This window comes from Anarhichas minor, unplaced genomic scaffold (genome assembly GCF_050575085.1).
Source record: "Anarhichas minor isolate MPS153535 unplaced genomic scaffold, ASM5057508v1 ptg000003l, whole genome shotgun sequence".
Lineage (NCBI taxonomy): Eukaryota > Metazoa > Chordata > Actinopteri > Perciformes > Anarhichadidae > Anarhichas > Anarhichas minor.
Window position 1 is genome coordinate 18,128,145 of NW_027466449.1, and position 20,485 is coordinate 18,148,629.

General features: G+C 44.8%; 1 protein-coding gene across 1 annotated transcript in view; it reads right to left on the reverse strand.

Moving 5' to 3' along the window:
• Positions 1-7,476: 7,476 nt before the first annotated feature.
• b4galt5 (UDP-Gal:betaGlcNAc beta 1,4- galactosyltransferase, polypeptide 5) overlaps positions 7,477-20,485 on the reverse strand; it is a 33,841-nt gene continuing 20,832 nt past the window's right edge. Inside the window, exons 2-9 of the mRNA XM_076101112.1 lie at positions 18,176-18,295; positions 17,697-17,810; positions 17,256-17,383; positions 13,926-14,042; positions 13,586-13,773; positions 13,366-13,488; positions 12,607-12,708; positions 7,477-11,646 (exon numbers count right to left, since the gene is read on the reverse strand). Coding sequence (XP_075957227.1) covers positions 11,499-11,646; positions 12,607-12,708; positions 13,366-13,488; positions 13,586-13,773; positions 13,926-14,042; positions 17,256-17,383; positions 17,697-17,810; positions 18,176-18,295 — 1,040 coding nt within the window. The 3' untranslated portion in view covers positions 7,477-11,498. The remainder of the gene's footprint in view (positions 11,647-12,606; positions 12,709-13,365; positions 13,489-13,585; positions 13,774-13,925; positions 14,043-17,255; positions 17,384-17,696; positions 17,811-18,175; positions 18,296-20,485) is intronic.

Sequence of the window (20,485 nt, forward strand, 5' to 3'; positions counted from 1 at the left end):
AAGTTGACATCCTCCGTGTGGCCGCTTGTCTGGTACTGTTCGTCATCTTGGTGCTATTTACAGGTTTTCTTTTGTAAACTTCTGTTTTACAAGTGTTTAAAAAAAAAGAAAGAAATGTGTTTCTGCTTTCTGTTTGTTTTTCTGCCGCATTGCTCCGTGGAAGTTCCAAAACCCACCATTAGGGGTCAGTGACAACACGTTACATGGTAGATTAAAAGAAATAAAATCGAAAGCGCTCCAGGGTGACAATGCATTGAATTCAATTCAATACAACTTTATTGATAACTGTAAGGGGAATTGTATGCAGCAGCTCACCTGTAGATTTATTATTCTTGGATGCTTAGCCACATTTTGTATATGTTTATTTATGAATGAACGATAATAACTATGTACCCTCCGTCCATTTATTGTATGTCCAGAAATACGCAATAAAAACCCAGATAATTACAAGGCTAACAATCGAATGATATAAAGTTCCACAAAGTAATGAAGCCCTATAAAAGCATGAATAAAGCTCAAAGACGAGTGAAGAAGGGATAATGGTGTAACACCAAACAACTTGACCCAACAGAGTCTGTGACGCAATTGATGAATTTAATCTGCAGTATAATGCCACTGCAAACATTCTTATACTTTATTTCACACTTTAGTTCGATAAAGATAGTGCCTCTTCGATTGCAGTAAAGAAACAATATGTAATCCCACAAATAGTCAGAAACCGAGGAGTCTGGTCGACCCTTTTAAATAGTGATGATATCAAAATAAGATATGTGAGTGTGATGATTACCCAGGTGAAAAATAAATATGCTAAGTATATTTCATTTTAGCATACTTGAGTATACTTGAAGCCCTACTAATCATCAGTATACTTAAAGAGTGCTATTTTGGAACAACTTATTTTATACTTAATATATTTTAGTTGTGATTAAATAGTAGTTATGCACAATTTGAAGTGTATTTAGTCTATTTTTGTGTGCTAAATTGGAACAACTTAATGTAAATAGGTGAAAGCGTGACTTTTGTATACTTTTTATATATTTGCAGAAAGTACAATTCTTTGATAGTATATTTGCAGTGTACTATTGAAAATGTCAGTATATTTGAAATACAAAAAAGTACTTTTTTTTTTCGCTGGGTAAAAACATCTGCAGTGGCAAGTTAGAGTTGAGGTAAAAGAATCCGATGGCTCTCATGATTTAAAGGCAGATAGAACATGTAGACGTCCTAAAGGCAGCAATTAAAATGCTCCTTGATTTAAAAAACTCCATCTTTTTTTTCTCAAATAATCTTTGAACAGATCTTAAAATAATTGCCCAGACTGTTTCTGTCCTTCACTGACAGGTTCTGGAACCAGCAAATAAGAGAACCTGTAACACACAACGTTGATGAAGAAGGAAACTGATTTGATGAATGTGAACTCCTTTATTGGCCACACAGGACAGTCATTGATCAACAACTACACCTGCTCAGGTTCCCACGATGAAGCCCAGCTGACAAATGAGAATAATGAACTTCTGAAAGGAGTTTAAAAAGAAAAGTTGCATCGCATTCATTTCCCTCAAGATCTTGTCATCGTAGCTTTAGTGCAACAAACTAGATTTTGAATTATGACCGAGCTTGTCGTCGGGTTGCACCGTCTGCAGGTTTCACAGAACATCAGGTTTCACAGAACATAATTGAAACAGCACACGACTACTTCTCAAAGCACACCGGCTCACAAGACTGCAGTCACATGAAGCGGTCACATGATAAGGTGAGGTCATCGTGTGTGTGTGTGTGTGTGTGTGTGTGTGTGTGTGTGTGTGTGTGTGGCGTCGGAGGTAAAGGGTGAGACTCAATGATAAGGAATGACGCTGAGTGAAATGAGCTGTAAAATAGAAACGAGTTGACCTTGCACGAGTTGCAGCGCAGTCAGCAGGCCTTCTGCACGGCATCAGCACATAGTTTTAATAAAGACAACATCTCTTCAGTAACCAGGACAGGATGAAGCAATCAGAAAGCGTGATGAAAACCAGAGAGGCTTACTGGCAAGAAAATAAGGACGCTGGAGGTATACGATGCTGATGCTGCATTGGGACAGAAGGGCTGAAGAAGGATGGTTGTAGTGCAGTGAGATGGCCTTAGAGACGGAAAGGAAATGAGCAGAGAAGAAGAGACGAGTATGGCTGGACGAGGAGGGATGTGAACAGGGGTCAGAGTGGGCAGGACAGCAAAGGATGGACACTGAGACAGAGATCGGTGTCGAGGAGGATGAAGAACCGGAGAGCGGATGTGGTGACAAGCTTCCTCGTCCCTCGGCTGCATCCCGACACGAGTCACAACAACAAGAGCTGGAGAAAACACAAACAGTAAAGCTACAACAGGGCAGGAGTTCAAGTTAACCCCCCCCCCCCCCCCCCCCCCCCTCCCCGGGGCCAGACAGCAGCTGGGATGCTCTGCTGCCCCCCCCCCCTCTGGGGAAGCAGAATTACACAAAAAAGGACTGTCCCATTGGTGACTTTGGGAAGATGCAGCAGAAGGGGGGAGCATGCTGGGTAGTGCTCGTACCTGAGACCGTGATGATTAGTTATGTAATACTGAGCAATGTTACAGGTTTCTTTTGTGACATCCAGTAGCCTACTTAAAGTTACTGTGAGGTTTATTTTGTGTTGATGTTTGGTAAAATGGTAGTGTTTCTGAGCACCAGAGTCCCTTTAGAAAACCTCTCATTCTACTGCAGCAGGGTCTGACAGTCTGCCCCTCTCAGTCCTGGTTCTGGGTCTCCCGTTGCCTCCCTTCCCTCCAGCGGGTCCAGCAATACGTCCTGGGTCTCCAGCAGCGTGGTGTCGGTGTTGGCTCCCAGAGAGGAGAAGCTCTGCTCCTGGAGGAGGAGGAGGAGGAGACGCTGCTGCCGGGAGCTGAGCTCTCCTCCTCCCTCCGGAGCTCCGACTGCAGGTCCAAAGCTGCAGGTGAAGCCGGATCTGGGTCTGTCCACGGTGGACCGGTCTCTGCTGGAGTCTGAGCTGAAGCAGTTTCTGGTGAACCTGCATGATTTCATGTGGTTTCACCAGAATCCGACCCGGTGGCCCCGATGACGAGCATTAAGAATAACTCTATAGAAACAGACCATCTTCTCTCTGATGGTCTCTTTACTGATGGAGGTCTGATAGAGGATCAGGACTAGACTGAGACTGGTTCAGAACCAGTTAAAGGTTCCTCACAGTAAAGTAGACCTACTATTTATCAGATAAGTAACGTGTTGGCTACGTTTCAAGTTGCATCTGTTCTAGAGTAAAAACAAGTCACAACACATGAAAAAGTTCTGATGAACTGTGAAAATGGAAAGTACAAAACAGGAAATGAATCAGCAGCTGCAGTCCCAGTAGATGACTGATTGCAGTTGAGGGGCTCTGGAGTACAAGAACACACGTTCACTTCTTCTCTACTTTCTCAATACACAGCTGGTGCTGGACGGGAGTCAATATCAGGACTCATCGATGAAAAAAGACCTGTTAGGAAAGGCATCAAGGAAAGTACACAATGAATTTGTTTTTGCTGCCAATCTACACAGAGCCTGGAAGACGTTCAAATCAGGGAGTAAAAAGTAGAAAATAAATGAACGGAATTTGGAATGCAGAGGAGTGACGTAGGGACGCCGGATACAGCTCTGGCAGCGACAGCGACCTGTCAATCACCGTGTAGCCCCGCCCTAAAGCATCCCCTGCTTTATGGTCTGTTTGACTCTAAATGGACCATAATGTACTAAATGAACATCATGCTGTATTGAAGAAGACTTGAAACTAGAGATTGAGACCATAAACTCATGTTTACAATGTTTACTGAGGTAATAAATCAAGAGAGAAGTAGAGTCATTTTCTCATAGACTTCTATACAACCAGAGGAGTCGCCCCCTGGTGGACAGTAGAGAGAATGCAGCTTTAAGACATGAAGCATCGTCTTCACTCGGCAGAACCGAAGGTTGCCGCCTGGTACTAACATTATATAATAAAAATAAAAATAATAATAACATATAATAAAAAAAACACCATAAACAAATTAAGTTACTGGGCAAAAAAAAAAAAAGAGTCAGTTGTTACTGGGCATTCCTGTTTTACGTGAACCAGTGAACCTGTCGCAGGTGCGTTCACGGCCGCAGGAGGGCAGAGCACCAGAGAGGAGACGCTCTTCACTCCGGAAATGATTACTGTTATAAATGTTTGCGTTCACGTGCTGAGTTCACGGGGTCATAGCGCCTCGAGCACGATCAGATTAAGGATCACATACTGAGCATAAACTGGGACTTTGAGGCCGGGCGGACTGGTGGCTCTTACCCGGACAGAAGCTGAACCGGGATCAGACTGTGGTGACTTCACTCCGAGGGTGCCAGTTCACACAAGGTGAGTAACAACAACAACAACAACAACAACAACACACTTAACTGGCCTCGCCACTTAGTGTTGCGCGCACGCGTGTGTGTGTGTGTGTGTGTGTGTGTGTGTGTGTGTGTGTGTGTGTGTGTGTGTGTGTGTGTGTGTGTGTGTATATATATATATATTGTATACATTAATAATCAGTTGAATGCACAGACTGCAGAGTGCCCGTCTGTTGATTTTGGGACAGACGGGGTCTTGTTGCTGATGATGTTCCAGGTAACTTGCAATCTATTTAGCAGCTGTTATGTTAACAGTCGTATCATCTTCATATCTTCATCCTCTCCATCTTCTAACTGAAGGTAACGCTGTAACATTTACCCGGGATGACATTTGAACTGTCCTACTTTTACTTTAGTAAAATTCAAGGATCATTTATTGTCATTATGCACCACAGGGATGCACAACGAGATGCAGTTGTAGCCCATTTTCAACACAATAAAACAAACAGTACATTCCTGTAGAGCGTTTAAGGAATGTAAACAGCATCAACAAAAACTATTCTCTGTGCAGATAATATGTCCGACATCTTCACATTAAATATTAAACATGAGGAAAACATTGTCCATCAACTTTGACTGTTTGAGCACTAAGATGTAAACACAGAGTATTTAAAGTACTTTTACTGTAGTACTCTTCCTACCCCTGTGCACATGTACACACACGTACACGCACACATGCACACGCACACGCAGCATCCCATAAGGCATTGTTGTTCTCTATTACCCAAATGTCAGATTTAACCAGAAATGAGAGCACGGGCCCTTTTTAATGCACGATGTCAGCACATGTATCGCATAGAGAGACACACACAAAGCTGCAAATTGTGCAAAGCTAAAGGGCATGTCTCTTCTCTGGTCGTTTCTCAGTGCTGAGGCTGCGTGTAGAGGAGTCACACACACACACGCACGCACGCACGCACACACACACACACACACACACACACACACACACACACACACACACGAGAGCACAGAGGAAGCGTGAATAAAGAGTACAACACCATTCTGAGCCACTGAAGGCCACAACTTTAGTTATCCAGCTATTTGCTGATGCAGATTCCAGTTTAAGACACTCTGAGACACACGGGCGGCTTGCAAAAGGCGTGTGGATGAATTAATAACGGGTGCGTGTGTCTGCGTGCGCTGTGTACACACACACACACCCTGAGACGGCTATCGAGGTCTGAAGAGCTGCCCTGTGTGTGTGTGTGTGTGTGTGTGTGTGTGTGTGTGTGTGTGTGTGTGTGTGTGTGTGTGTGTGAGAGAGTGTCTGACAGCCAAGTGACACAGGAGTTAGCATACCAAAGCCTTGTGTTTCCCAGACTCCATTAAGATGTGGCTACTCCAGCCGGGGTCTGTTTCTCTGCCAAGCCTCTCTCTCTCTCACACACACACACACACACACACACACACACACACACACACTGCAACTACTGTTACACAGCGCGGGGGAGGAGAGTAGGGGCATTTTCAGTGAGGATGAACGGAGGTGCACATTTTTAAAATAAATGCAGCAAATTGCATGATTTGCTTCAGAAAAACACAAGTGTGGGAAGTGATGCACACATTTGTGTGGGATTGCATTTAAACTGTAGATATCCCGTTTCTCCTGAGTGCATAATTAAATGATCAGTTGTCACTTCTGTTCACCAGCGGAGATGCAGAGTTAATGTGCTGAATGCCACGGGGGGCTCCAGAGCTGCTCTCATTTAAAAAAGAATGGGAAGTGACCTCTCGTCAAAGCGTCTCATTCGGCTCTCTTGTTTTTTGTTTTTCTTCTTCTGGGTGACGGGCCGGACAAAAGAAACAAGCGTCTTCTTTGTCTCGGGCTCCGGATGCAAACTGTCAAAGAGTGATATGAGTGGAAACAGGGAACTATTAAAAGAAGTCTGAGAGAGAGAGAGAGAGAGAGAGAGAGAGGAGTCTGTTCCCGGGATGCTGGGGTTGCGTTGGTGGGTGTGAGGCGACACAGGCCTGGTGTCTGGAGCCAAAAACAGACAATAATCCAAAGTGTGGGGGCGAGAGTGTTTAGAAGAAGGGGCGAGATGCTGTGGAGCCCGTCAGTCTTCACACTACAAGGAGACTAAGATATTTTTAGAAGGCTCTCTTCTGTCTTTGTATGAAGTTAATGAACGTCTCCCGGTTTTACCTGCCGCCTCTTAATAAGAGTTTAAGTGTAAAATGAACACAAGTGAAATTATAGAGAGAAACTAAATAAATCCAGTGCTCACCTTTTAAAAAGATCTCGTCTAAACAAAGAGGACGACAATATGAATTAAAAACAGCTGATAGATGCATTTTACGAGACAGGTGTGCGATATTAAGGCCCATAATTGGTCGGCACTGCTTTTGCCGAGGTTGAAATGAGTAATTAGGTTTCTGTGTATAAGAAGTGGACGTAGTGGTGACGTCTCTCATTAGGTTTGTGAACTGATGTTATGAAGCCTCGAGTTCGGCGTTTTGGTCATCACCATCACGTTTTTTTTGAACATTGAACAGGAAGTGATCATATTAGGACTGAGGAGTGACGTAGAGACGCTGTATACGTCTCTGGTAGAGACCTGTCAATCACTGTGTAGCCCCGCCCTAAAGCATCCCCTGCTTTATGGTCTGTTTGACTCTAAATGGACCATAATGTACTAAATGAACATCATGCTGTATTGAAGAAGACTTGAAACTAGAGATTGAGACCATAAACTCATGTTTACAATGTTTACTGAGGTAATAAATCAAGAGAGAAGTAGAGTCATTTTCTCATAGACTTCTATACAACCAGAGGAGTCGCCCCCTGGTGGACACTAGAGAGAATGCAGGTTTAACACATGAAGCTTTGGCTTCACTCTGCAGAACCAGAGGTTGCCGCCTTGGTGGAACCCGTTCAGCACAACGTGATTGGTTGATGCCTTTATTCGCGGTATGAAAGCTCAGGAAAGTTTGCCGCGTAATACTTTCGTTCTGTATGAAAATAATCACGACTAAACAACAGTTTGGCAAAATATATTGACGTAGGAATGAAGCGGCCCTGGTGGACCTGAACACAGATAAGAAGCAGGCAGGGACCGGGGTACCGTATCTTTACAAGTTTCATTTTATTGGTGTAATTTGACAATAACAATGATGGTATAAAAGAAAAATCTCCATCATACAAATTTCAATAATCAAAAGATAATATGCCGATACACAAACAGATCCACATAAGGCTGACATCAAGTTTCGACAAGTGGCTTCAAATGGCTTCAATTCAAGGAGAACCGCTCTCCTTACAATCAGAGAAGATATATATATATATATATATATATATATATATATATATATATATATATTTTAAATTTAGCAATTTCTATCCTTTTTCCTTTTTCTTTTGTAAATAGTTAGCTTTCATACAAAAAGAATGAATCTGTGGATTTCTTTTCGAGTGGACTTCGTCGCTGGTTTGGGTGCCTTCCTTGCTTTGTGAGCATGTGGTGTTTTTTGGCTGACGGTGCTTCACTCTGACCGACGCGTTTGCCCCCAAACGAGGACGCTGAGCGCCACGACGCGTCTCCTCTACGCGTCTCCTCTACGCGTCTCCTCTACGCATCTCCTCTACGCCATGTTACTACGTAACGGGAGACTCTGTGAGGGGAATCTACAGTTCATGGGGGAAAGGATATTTTCCATTTTTTTTTAAAGAGGAGCCGTGACAGGAAGCGGTGATGTAAAAACATTGATGTCGCTGCGTAAGCTTCACTAGCACTTATTAAATGGCACCAGATAAACCTCCAGCCAGACCCCCCCCCCCCCCCCAAAGCCTTGTTCTTTATGCTAGCATCAGTAGTGATTTAAGACCTTTATAGAATTTCTAAAACACTACACACAACAATATTTACAATGATCATTTTTCTTGATATGCACTTTTTTTCTTTTAAATTTAAATATTTTTTGCTTATAAAACAAACAACAAAAAACAACTTGAGTGAAAAAACATTGCAATAAATTAAGAAGCTTTAAGGCTGCCAGTCTTGTCAGATGCCTAAAGAATGGTGATCTTCATATAAACTGGTACAGAATGGATCAGAGCAGGTGGGTTATGGCCTTTAGTGAGCAGCAGGCTTGGTCTGTATCTATCTATATATATCTATATATATCTATATATCTATATCTATATATCTATATCTATATATCTATATATATAGATATATATAGATGTGAGTCAGAGCTGTCTTGTGGTCAGTAAACCCGCCTGCTTGCGGTACGATCGGCTCGTGAAACTGCTCGTTCTACGGAGTATTGAGCTTAATACTGACTCTGAGGATAGAGGATTCTTCACCTCGAAGAAAAAAAACTATTTGCTATATGTCCATCTAGCTTTTAATTTAAAGCAATGATTTAAAACAAATAATAAAATAAAAGAGAACATGTGAGTGTCAAAAGAACCTGCGAGTTGTTCACAACCGGATTACTTTGAATCATTTTCACATCAGTGCTGGGAGACAAAATGAAAAAAAAACAAAATGAAAAGAAACACACACCTCAAAATCTAGATGGAGGAGCTTTTTGTTTTTTAAAAAGCCATTTCACTCAAACACACGAGGGAAAAGAAAACTCAACACAAAAGCTGCTACCGGTCGTGGCTTCCACTGGGTCCCCCCCGACCCAGTGGAAGGCGGAGTGGTGAGGCGGTAAACACGTGCGTCCGTTTGCGGCGATGAACCAGGGCCGTAAATACACAAATAAGCTTCATCCCCCGGCTGGCAGAATGTTTCTGCCCCGTCGACGCCGGCCTGTTCATGATGGAACCGGCTCCACTGAGACGGAGCTCTGGAAAGGTCAGCACCATTGATTATCAATTAGTATCACGGAGGAGCCCAGTGGAACACCGGCGACCGGTAGCATTTCTCTGATTCTGTCTCGCTCTTCCTGTGGTCGTCACTCAAAATGGCCTCCTCCAACGCTGTCTTGTTTCAGCAGATTAACACACACACACACACACACACCGGGGTCCAGTTCCATTTCAATCGCAGCTCAACTCGTCTCCGAAAAGTCAGGAAAAGAAATCTGCGTCTCAAGCGAAATGGGACGTCTCCCCCGCTTACACAGACCTGAACCTCACAGTCCACATAAAATACACACAACTACACGTTTCAGTGCATCTAACACAGTCCGTCGTATGTCGCCCACTACATCATCACAGGAACCGCAAAACAAATGAATCCATTAAAAAGATCAAATAAATAAAACGAGGTCCAGCCTCTTTACTTCTCATTTCATTTCCATCTTAAGAAATGCATACAAGGCGATTTGTGTGAAATGAAAGTAGCTGCGATGACTAGAGGACAGTCTGCTCGTCTCTGTTAGAAAAGAAAAGGAACTACGTTTACAGTATTGGGATATTTTACTCAAAATCAACACTGTCAAACACACACAGAGAGGGGACATTTTTTAACTGCTCGAGTGCTGTTTAGTCTGTGTCGCTGCACAGTGTCGGGCCGCAAATTCTACTCTTGAGGTTTGATTTATTTAATTCTTTTACGCAAAACAAACTCACCGGCCGGATGCTAACAACGCTATCGGTGGTTTATCGTGTAAAATAAGCCTTCACATCTGCTTCGTCCCCGACCCCACGTCTAGAGAAAGAAGTGTCCGTGTGATAAGACAACATCTAAATGAAGGCAGCTTTAGATTGGTTGTTGAACAGGTACAGTTCTCACAGCACCCACAGTGGAGGAGGGCCGGCTAACAGTGTTACAAACACCAGACGGTCTGAAGGGGAAGAAAAACAAAGATAAAGCAAAAGCTTCTGTAAACACAAGTGACAGCAGTCAAGTATTCTCTCCCTCCAATTCTCTCCAAAAAAAAAAATCCAGGTAATTAAACATCGAGGACGTGGGATCTAAAAATAAAACCGTCGGTCTCTTCCTGGCCTGGACTTGCACGCGGGTCTGAATTCGAGTCGGTCACAGTTGCAGGGCTGAAGCCTCCTGGAGGAAACCCCGAAGACCTCACACTGACAACAGGCCTTTTGCATAGCTCTCCCTCGCTGATGCACTCACACACACACACACACACAGACACACACACTAAAGAGGGCGCCGCGTTTGCTTAGGCAAAGGCGTGTCGATTGTGAAGTTTGCATACGCTGTCGCTCCTTCTTTTCTCTGTCGTCCAATAAGAGCGTGCTAGCACCCGCGCTATTGCATCTGTATAGTGAGGAAGTCGGGCCTAAGTTCTGCCGTCTGAGATTCCAGCTTATTGCTAACAGGATGAGCGTCGGCTCTCCCAACACACGGCCAGAACATCCGATGCAACTATGCAAACGTCACAGTCTTTGCTTCAATGGTACGGTCACAGGACAAAACATAGTTGGTGAAGAGGTGATGAAGGTATTATTTTCTCTGAAGTTAGGATTTCACAAACAGCATACGTGACTGAAAACACTCACTCTTTATATCACTTTTTCTTCTTCCTCGTCTTCACTTGTAGATTTTGGTAAACCTTCTGCAGAACCAGCTGCGAGAGTCCACTCGGCTAAACGTCACGTCGGTGTCGTGTGTGTGCATGCAAATGTTTTCACATGCTTTGACTGCATTTATGAAAAATAAGAAGTGCAAGAGCAAAGCTAAAAAAAAATAAAAAAATCAGAGCCTCGGGGACCAGGTCAGCACATGTGAGTCAAACTAGTGTGTGTGTGCATGGGTTGAATATGTGTGTGTGTGTGTGTGTGTGTGTGGTGGCGTGTTCTAATAAACAAGCACGTAAGTGTCGGGCTGAGCTAATCTGTGACTGGATGAGAGAATGAATGAATGGATGCTGAAGGCCAAAATGGTGCAAAAGGCATGTGGAGACTGAAAACTAGATACGCCCAGATGAGAGTGATGGACCGTGTGGCACGAGCGAGTGCAGCATTTATCCTTAATTTCTGATGATTTATCCAACGTACTTATTTGAGTCTCCTTTTTTTTTGTTGTTTTTTTTGCATACAAACAAAAGAAACGAAGCAAAGAATCAATCAACTAAAAGTCCTGCGCAGTGCTGCAACTGGTGAGATATGGCTGACGTCCCGGAGGACTTTGATTCCCAGGGGTTCTGCAGTCCAGCTGTTCCGCCGTCAGTAGTCGGCCACGGGCGCCATCTCTCTGCTCAGGCGGACCGTGATGTTGGTGTAGAGAGGCCTCCTGGACACTAGGGGGGAGTAGTTCAGGTTGTTGAGACCGTCCACTCTCTGTCTCTCCTTGGAGTGGCGTAGCAGACTGTACCTGCAGGAACAAACCGACGAATCAGACGTGAGAGGAGAACACAGCGCAATACAAAGAGAGTTTAATGTTCTGGTGAGAGACGATCGACGTGTCCTCGTACGACGGTTCGTATGATCTCCTGCAGAAAGCTACTCTTCATTTTTCGTGCGTTTTTCTACGAAAGGCTGCAACGCGTGTCAATTTCTGCTCGTTACATGGGTACCGATATAAACTTCCATCTTCACAGGACACTCAGTTTTAAGCAACAAAACTACTTCGATTTAATAAAAGATTGTTGTTTGGGTTAAAATAACCACAAGTGCCGTTACTGAAGTACACAAGTTGCATGACAACATATCAACGTTGACGTCTCCCGTTTGTTGGACCCGCCCACCTCGTGTGTGCTTTTGCGGTCTTTTATATTTCCAATATGAAGGAATTACGGTGCACTGCATTACCTTTCGTGGGTATTGCTACGAATGCTGCATAAGACCAGCCTGTAAGATACATTGACGGGCATGTTGCAATGATGTCATCACGTTATAGATGTTTAAACTGTCTGACATAGATGAGTCATCATCTGTAGTTCAAACAAAGTGGTTTTTTTTTCATGGAATTGATCCCTGCAGCGTTGTTGGCATGAATACAGAAGATTAATCGGGATAACTTCATAAAAAGATTTCCAAAGGCGGAATTATTTGTAGTACTGTAGTTTTTTTTTTTTTTTTTTGCTTGTAGTTATTAACACATGAAATAAAAATGTAATTCCCTTGGGCTGTTTTAAAGTAACGCTGAGTGAGCGCAGAGAAAGTGCCTGATTGGAACTCAGCCCCGAAGCAAACAAGCAAATCACATGCAAAGTCTTTAAAGGAGTAGAAACGCTCTCAAAGTCACTGCTCTGGCTTTGCATGTGACTGGCTCCACTGTGTGTGTGTGTGTGTGTGTGTGTGTGTGCGTGTGTGTGCGCTCATAGACACTAACCTTCCTAGGAACTGGACTTCCCCGCGATGGTGATGATGAATTGACATGTAGCGTCCCTGCTCTCCATGTGGTCTACTTACTGTGTAGTTGGCGTACCGCAGCCTGCACAAACATATTAGATGCTCATTAGTCCGTAGTGTACACAGGCAGGCAGAACGAGCACTGCAGTGATGACTGTCATTGTTTACTGAGGGAATAGATCAAGAGAGAAGTAGTCATTCTCTCATAGACTTCTATACAACCAGAGGAGTCGCCCCCTGATGGACATTAGAGAGAATGCAGCTTTAACACATGAAGCGTCGGCTTCACTCATAAGAAGACGGAGGTTGCCGCCTGGTTCAACCTCAAAAGAAATTCCCTCGAGGCGTTTCTGAGATACCGCATTAACAGGAACGGACCAAACGGACAACCTAAAAACATAATGGCTGCCGGCGGCACGGAGGCATAACAATCGGTCATAATTGGCGGTTGATACTGAGCCCTGATTGTGAACAGCTGCCTGTGAGCTGTGTGTGTGTGTGTGTGTGTGTGTGTGTGTCTGTGTGTGTGTGTGTGTGTGTGTGTGTGTGGGGGGGACGACGACAACATCGCTGTGTGGCAAAGACAAATGGAGGAAACTAACAACACAAAAACAAATATAAAAGCCGGCTATTTGCCAAGTGATCTCTTAAGCATGCCTAATGTCAATGATACCGAGCTTTCTCTCTCTCTGTGTGTGTGTGTGTGTGTGTGTGTGTGTGTGTACACGTTCCCCCTCACCTGTTCCAGAGGTCATCGTCCTCTCCTCCCCAGCCCCAGAATGCATTAGGAAATCCATTAATCTTTTTGAACTGCTTCACCGTCAGGCCACTGACACCGCCGAAGAACTCATTATACGGAAGCCTTGGAGGGACAATTACACGTATTAAACCCGTATCAAGTAAGGGAATACCGGTACATTCACTGTATAAGCCCAGAGGAGAAGGAATTAAGGACTCACATGTAGGAATACTTGTCGAGTTTAACCGCAAAGTGCCGGGGCATGTCCGTGCAGCCGTAGTAGTTCCTGTCGTTCTCCATGAGGTGGTCCACATCGTGGAAGACCAGACAGTCCCAGTCCAGGTCCTTCATAGCCTCCTTGTAGCCCACATTGAACAACATGGCTCGGTTGAATGGCTCCGTGCCCCCCTTTTGTTAAAGGAAGAAAAAAAAGAGACTATTTTTGTAGGTTGTTATGCAAAAGCTTCTGTTCAGCCAGACTCACTTCCTGCAACTGTTTGTACTTTACTCAGACGAGTCTGTCAGTCCCCACTGACTGTGAAAAGGTGTGTGCATCATACCTGCTCTATGAAATAAAAGGCAAACTGGAGTCTCTGTCTTGTCAGCACCGGCACCAGGTGTCTCAGGAGAATGGGCAGGTGTTCGTGTCGGTTCCTGAACGGGACTAGGATTGCCACCTGAGGGACACAAGTTGGATCAGAGTACAATAGATTCATAAAGGACATTTAAAAGTGTGGAGACACACAGAGCAACAAAGTAAACCGTACTATTTGCACAAAGTGAATGTTTGTGGGAGTCGGTTGAAACTGTGGGTGAACAAAAAAAAAAACCACAAGAGTGTCAGGTTATTGAAATCTCATTTCCACAGTGAGCATCAATCGTGAGAAGCACCGAGGTGCTAAATGTCTGTGTGTGTGTGTGTGTGTGTGTGTGTGTGTGTGTGTGTGTGAGTGTGAGTGTGAGTGTGAGAGAGAGAGAGAGAGAGAGAGAGAGAGAGAGAGAGAGAGAGAGAGAGAGAGAGAGAGAGAGAGAGAGAGAGAGAGAGAGAGAAGAGAGAGAGAGAGAGAGAGAGAGAGAGAGAGAGAGAGAGAGAGAGAGAGAGAGAGAGAGAGAGAGAGAGAGAGAGAGAGAGAGAGAGAGAGAGAGAGAGAGAGAGAGAGAGAGAGAGAGTAAGAGTAATCCAAAGTGTGGGGGCGAGAGTGTTTAGAAGAAGGGGCGAGATGCTGTGGAGCCCGTCAGTCTTCACACTACAAGGAGACTAAGATATTTTTAGAAGGCTCTCTTCTGTCTTTGTATGAAGTTAATGAACGTCTCCCAGTTTTACCTGCCGCCTCTTAATAAGAGTTTAAGTGTAAAATGAACACAAGTGAAATTATAGAGAGAAACTAAATAAATCCAGTGCTCACCTTTTAAAAAGATCTCGTCTAAACAAAGAGGACGACAATATGAATTAAAAACAGCTGATAGATGCATTTTACGAGACAGGTGTGCGATATTAAGGAGGTTGAAATGAGTAATTAGGTTTCTGTGTGTGTGTGTGAGTGTGAGTGTGATTTTTTTTTTTTTTTGGATTTTTAGAAAACCTTTATTTTGGTTGAACAACATCTTTCTTTATCATTTTAAACAGTTAACCAAATAAAGTCCAACAAACAAATGTGTCTTTGATTGTCAGATCTGACTCTCACTGAGCTCCATCTTTGTTCAGTTCTTTGTCCACTTTGTGAACTATCTTCTTTAGTCTGAAGCCTTCCTGCTGAGTGAGACCTCCTCTGTCCTTGCTTCTCATGTGAGCTCTGGCAGAGCTGGAGAGCTTCTCTTTGTCAGAGAGGTAGTCCTCCACTTTGGCTCCTCTCACATTCTTACTCCTCCTCAGATACTCCTTTATTATCTCCACGCTGTAGTCTCTAGAGCTCCTACAGCTGCCAGCACCGCGTTTAGAGGGCTCACTGTCAGCAGCAGCGCCCTCCTCCTGACTGGACTCAGAGTCCTCCCAACTTGATTTAGAGTCCTCTTCCATACTGGACTCAGAGTCTTCCTCCAGACTGGACTCACACTCTGCCGCTCCTCCACTTTCTTTAGTTGCAGCTTTCTTTGCCTGTGAGCTTCCGCTGTCTCCTCTCTGTTTCCTCTTCAGCTGAGGGGCTTTGAGCTGCTCCTCGTCTGCTTCCATGTCCACCTCCCTACCTGTCTCCACCTGTCCTCCAGCACACTCCCTCACCTGCTGGACCTCACTTGCCCCGTCCTTCACCACCTCCTGTGTCTCACTTGTTTCCTCCACCCTAACCTCCTGTGTCTCACTTGTTTCCTCCACCCTAACCTCCTGTGTCTCACTTATTTCCTCCACCCTAACCTCCTGTGTCTCACTTGTTTCCTCCACCCTCACCTCCTTTAACCCGCTCGTCCCCTCCTCCCTGCTCTGTTGGACCCCATCTGGCCCGTCCTGTCCGTCTTGCTTGTCCCCTCTGCCCTCTTCAGTACCCATCTGGTTCTGGTTCTGGTTCCGGTGCTTATGAGAGCTGTTTTTCTCAGGACACGTTCTGCTCTGATGACCCACTTTTCCACAGCTGAAACATTTAAAGTCATCAGTTGTTGCATAGATCATGTAGTCAAAGTCGTCTACTCTCACATTGAACACTAGGTTGAGCCCCTTGCTCCTGTTATTCGGGATCAAGCGCAGCTGTCTCCTGTGAGACACCACGTGCTTCAGGAGAGGAGACCTGCACCCAGAAGACACCTTCTTCACCCCAGACACTATCCTCCTGTGTCTCGATAGTTCTCTGGTTATGTCTTCATCTCTGATGAACGGTGGGACGTTGGACACTGTTACCTTCACAGCCGGTGTGCAGAGAGGGTACACGGGGAAGAAGTTATCGCCCACCTCGATCCCGTTGTCAATCACCACTTCCGCATTTCTGATGGTGTCTAAAAAGATGACCACGGCATTGTTCATTCGGGCAGCGGACTTCACGCTGCTGTGGCCAACAAGTTCACCCACAGCCAGGCTGCATTCCTCCACTGACACCGGGAACGTCGGCGGGATCTTTATGCCGTGTTTCCTCATTAATCCGGTCATGTCCATGTTGGCGTTTAGCAGCCGACAGCTCGCGCTGCTCGACTGCAACCACTCACAAAGACCCTAAAACCAGCTAAATGTTCACACAAACACCGTGAGATACACTATCACATCCAACGTTAACTAGTGACGGAAAAATACCGTAAAAATCAGTGTTAACCGCTCTCAGACACGCTCCGTCAACTCCGTGCTCCTTCCACTCAGAGAGAGAGAGAGAGAGAGATAGATAGAGTTGTCAGAACATTCACAGTCCCTCGGGGCAAATGAATGTGAGACAGACGCACAGATGGCAGGCAACATTGCTCTGTTGGACAAACAAAAAAGAGAGAGCACATAGTAGAGGAGGCTGGTTCAGGAATGGAACTGCAAAGTATAGAAACTCGTGTTTCACATGCTTCTTGTGCTTTTGGACTTATGACTGAACGTGTGAACTTTTTTTGCATTTGAATGTCGAGCAGAACAACCGCATCCGTCCTTGTTTCGCCCACTGAGCCACAGCAGTAAAGTGGTGAACTGTATGACGTTGGCCACCAACACGCTGTGTTGTCACAGTGTGTGGATCATTTTCTGTTGCTAGTGTTGCATGGAAGCATGGTGGAATTAGCAAGCTAGCTAAGTAGCTAGCTGTCCGCTAGTTATCTTGGTAATTCCAACATGCTTTCATGCTGCACTGGTTACAGAAATGAGCCCAACACTCATCCCTCTAGAAGTTTAGCTTATTCTTGTTGACATAATCATGACGTCGGCTGTAAAAAGGGTCTATTTATTGAACAGTGGTTTTAAGGAAACGGTCCTCTTTTGTCACATCCACACTCACCTTCCAGCGAGGTAAACAGTCTTTGGGTTTCCAGTAGCCTCCTGGGGTCCTGTGAGGGTCTTCCTCCAGCAAGGATCTCTCCACCTCCTCCAAAGACACCTCACTCATGTTTACCTTTAACCTGCCCTCTGTGTGTGTGTGTGTGTGTGTGTGTGTGTGTGTGTGGAGGAGGGAGGAGGGGCAAAAACAACAACACATTAAAGCCTGTAACAGTTGAGCAATCTCAAAGTATAAATCTTCTTTTCCATGAAAACATATTTCCATGCATCGTCAATCTCTCAACCGTTTCACAACTCTATTATTAGAACACAATACGTACAGAAGTTCACTTAACGGAACATTTGACGAGGCCAGAAGAACCTGAAGAGCAGCTGCTTTTACGTTTAAACGGTTCAACGAAAGGTCACCGAGTGACGTTTGTTCTCATCAAACTGTACTCACTCATGGAGAGCAGCCGTTCAGGGCACACCTGAGAGGGGAGGTAGGTGAAGCTCTCGGGCAGGTATGTGGCGGGAGGAGCATCACTCTCGCTCACATTGAACTCGTAGGCATAATCTGGAATCGCACACATACCAGTGTCAACATCACAATCACGAGTCTCGCTGCGTATATATGCTTTTTATTTCTTTCAGCTATGTGCCAGAGGCCTGTCTCAATACTCACGTAATCGACTTATGATACGATGTATGGACAAAACCTCAATCATGTTTGTTGACCTCCACATTGTTTACACGAGTGTTTGTTTACTAAAGAGAGTCGCCTACATGTTGGCCTACATGATGCCAGAATAAACAGCAGGGTTCCCCCAAACATTGGAAGAGCTTAGCGCAGACTTTGCACATTTTTTAATTGGTTGTTTGGTTTTATTTATTACGGATATATCCAGATCTACCTCTGCGTATCAGTGCGTATGTCTTTACCTGTGCCGTTGATGCTGTAGGCTCCTCTCACCACCTGCTCAATAACCTGAGCCCCAATGTTCTTCACGTTCTCTCTGATCTGGATCCCTCTGGCCTGGACCATGAACACATACTCATTCACTGTGGACAGACGGGAAAAGGACAAGAGAGTGAAGACATATTGTTTTCTTTTCTTGCACACACTGTAATAGTCACAATGGTGTTTTATTACCCAGCAGATTAGAGATGTTAGTCAAAATAAAGAGCAACGCTTTAAAACAACACCTCCTCGGTGGAGCTGGGTAAAATGACGATGCCAGTACCCTGAAAGTTAGACAGATACCAGTGGAGTACTTGATTAGATACCCCTCGTGTGTGTGTGTGTGTGTGTGTGTATCCCAAATCACCGCCGCACTGAACCCTGCTCATCCAGCGGTAACAGTGCTGTCTGCACTGTTAGCACCGTTAGCTCAGACATCTCTGTGTTCAGAGCCGTGTGCAGGCAGCCAATCCCGGGTTGTAGCTGCTGCAGTATTTGGCCAATCACACGTTGCATTAAATCAAAGAAAGTTTGTTGTTATTTTTCTAGATCCGGAAACTAAAAGGATCAACAGCAGGTTTCTGTTTGACCTGGTACGGTTTATTTCTGTTGATACCTTTTTAAAGCTATGGAGTACCGATATCCGGCGCTACTCCTCACGCGTAGTTACACGAGGAATACAAACATCAATTAAAAAGAGGTTGTTGTATTAACTCATAACCAGCCCCGTCCTCCTCTGTGTGGAGAAACAATGTAGAACACTAATGTTTGATGAAACTTGGTCACGCAGGAAGGTTAATGCTGCTCTGGTGAAAGCTCGCTCTTCCACCTGATCCGGCCCAAACTGATTATCTGCCGTGGCGACTTAATGAGGGGATTTACCTACCGCACATCAAAGGGGGTTTCATTCCTAAGAAGCCAACTATTAGAATGTTAATCTGTGATGATGGGGAGGAGGGAGGGAAGAATACAACTTCTTTAAGGAGAAAGAAACGGAGACAATTGGTTGGTTCCCGCCTTCTGAGTGTAATAATTACCATGTTATTATTAAGCCCTATTATGCTGTGTATTTTCAGTCATTATCGACTGCGCTGTGAGTCATGCGTTGTAATTTTGCGATGTATTTGTTAGTCAAACAAAAGGGCACAAACGGGGTGTGTGAGTGCAAAGGGGAGGCACCAAGAAAAACACCCACCACACTGACCACAACACCCGGCATAAGAGGGCGCCATGTAGCACATCTCGAGCAATGACCAGCATCCTAATCCTCCTCCAATGGAGCGCGAGACCCCTCACTACATCCTCATATCATGTCGGAAATCACTTGTTGAGTGGATTTGCATGATGGCTGCTGTTGGGAAACTTCACCACTGAAGCTTAGCGGTAGTTGGCCGTGTGGGTTGACCTAAATAACAACAAACAGTAGCAATAAAGTGGAACAAAAAGAGGGGATGTGGTCTAACTGTCACCTGAACCCACCAGCTCCTCATGCAAGCCACGCATGTGCGCTTGCATGAGGAGGATAATTGACAACTACTCCCGTTCCTTTATTTTGGATGCCAGCACAACGCGGCCAAATTGACGGATCTCCGCCTGAGTGAATCTCTTATCCAACTGCACCTCCTCTCACTATTAATCCAATCAGCATTCATCTTAAAGCAATCCCAATATGATCCACATCCTGTGAGCGGCGCAATACTGCTGAGCTAGAAAACCCGGGGAATGTGATTTGTCATTAGTAATCGTATTACAGTTTCCATCACATTCATCTTGTTTTATACAAACTGCCTGGCTTTGCCGGGCTACGGACTAGCGGCTAAGCGGTAGCTGGAATCAATGTTCTCATTTTACCTCTGCAACAAATATTACAGTGAAGCAAATCTGCTAAGGGATAATAATAACAACAATAATAGAACAAGAAACACCGACTAGATCCTGTTCAGTCTCGCTGTAACACATGCAGAGTGCATCATCACAGACACACACACACACACACACACACACACTGATGCCCCTCTGAGGCACCATATGATGGGAAAAAAAATTATGCTAAGAGGCTTCTGGAGTTTGATCCAGTCCTGCAGGCACCGACATATTCCGACATGTCGGCATCTCATCCTCGTGCCTGCCAAACATATGCCGTTATATTATCTATGCGCGTCTTTTTAACAGGACAAAACGGGACATGTGCACTAGTACACGTGTAGGCACGCTCTGAACCGCTTCCAGCCTGCAGAGGAAAGTAAACCAGAGTAGTCGGATCTGTCTCATCTTTGCTGTAAAAAAAAAAA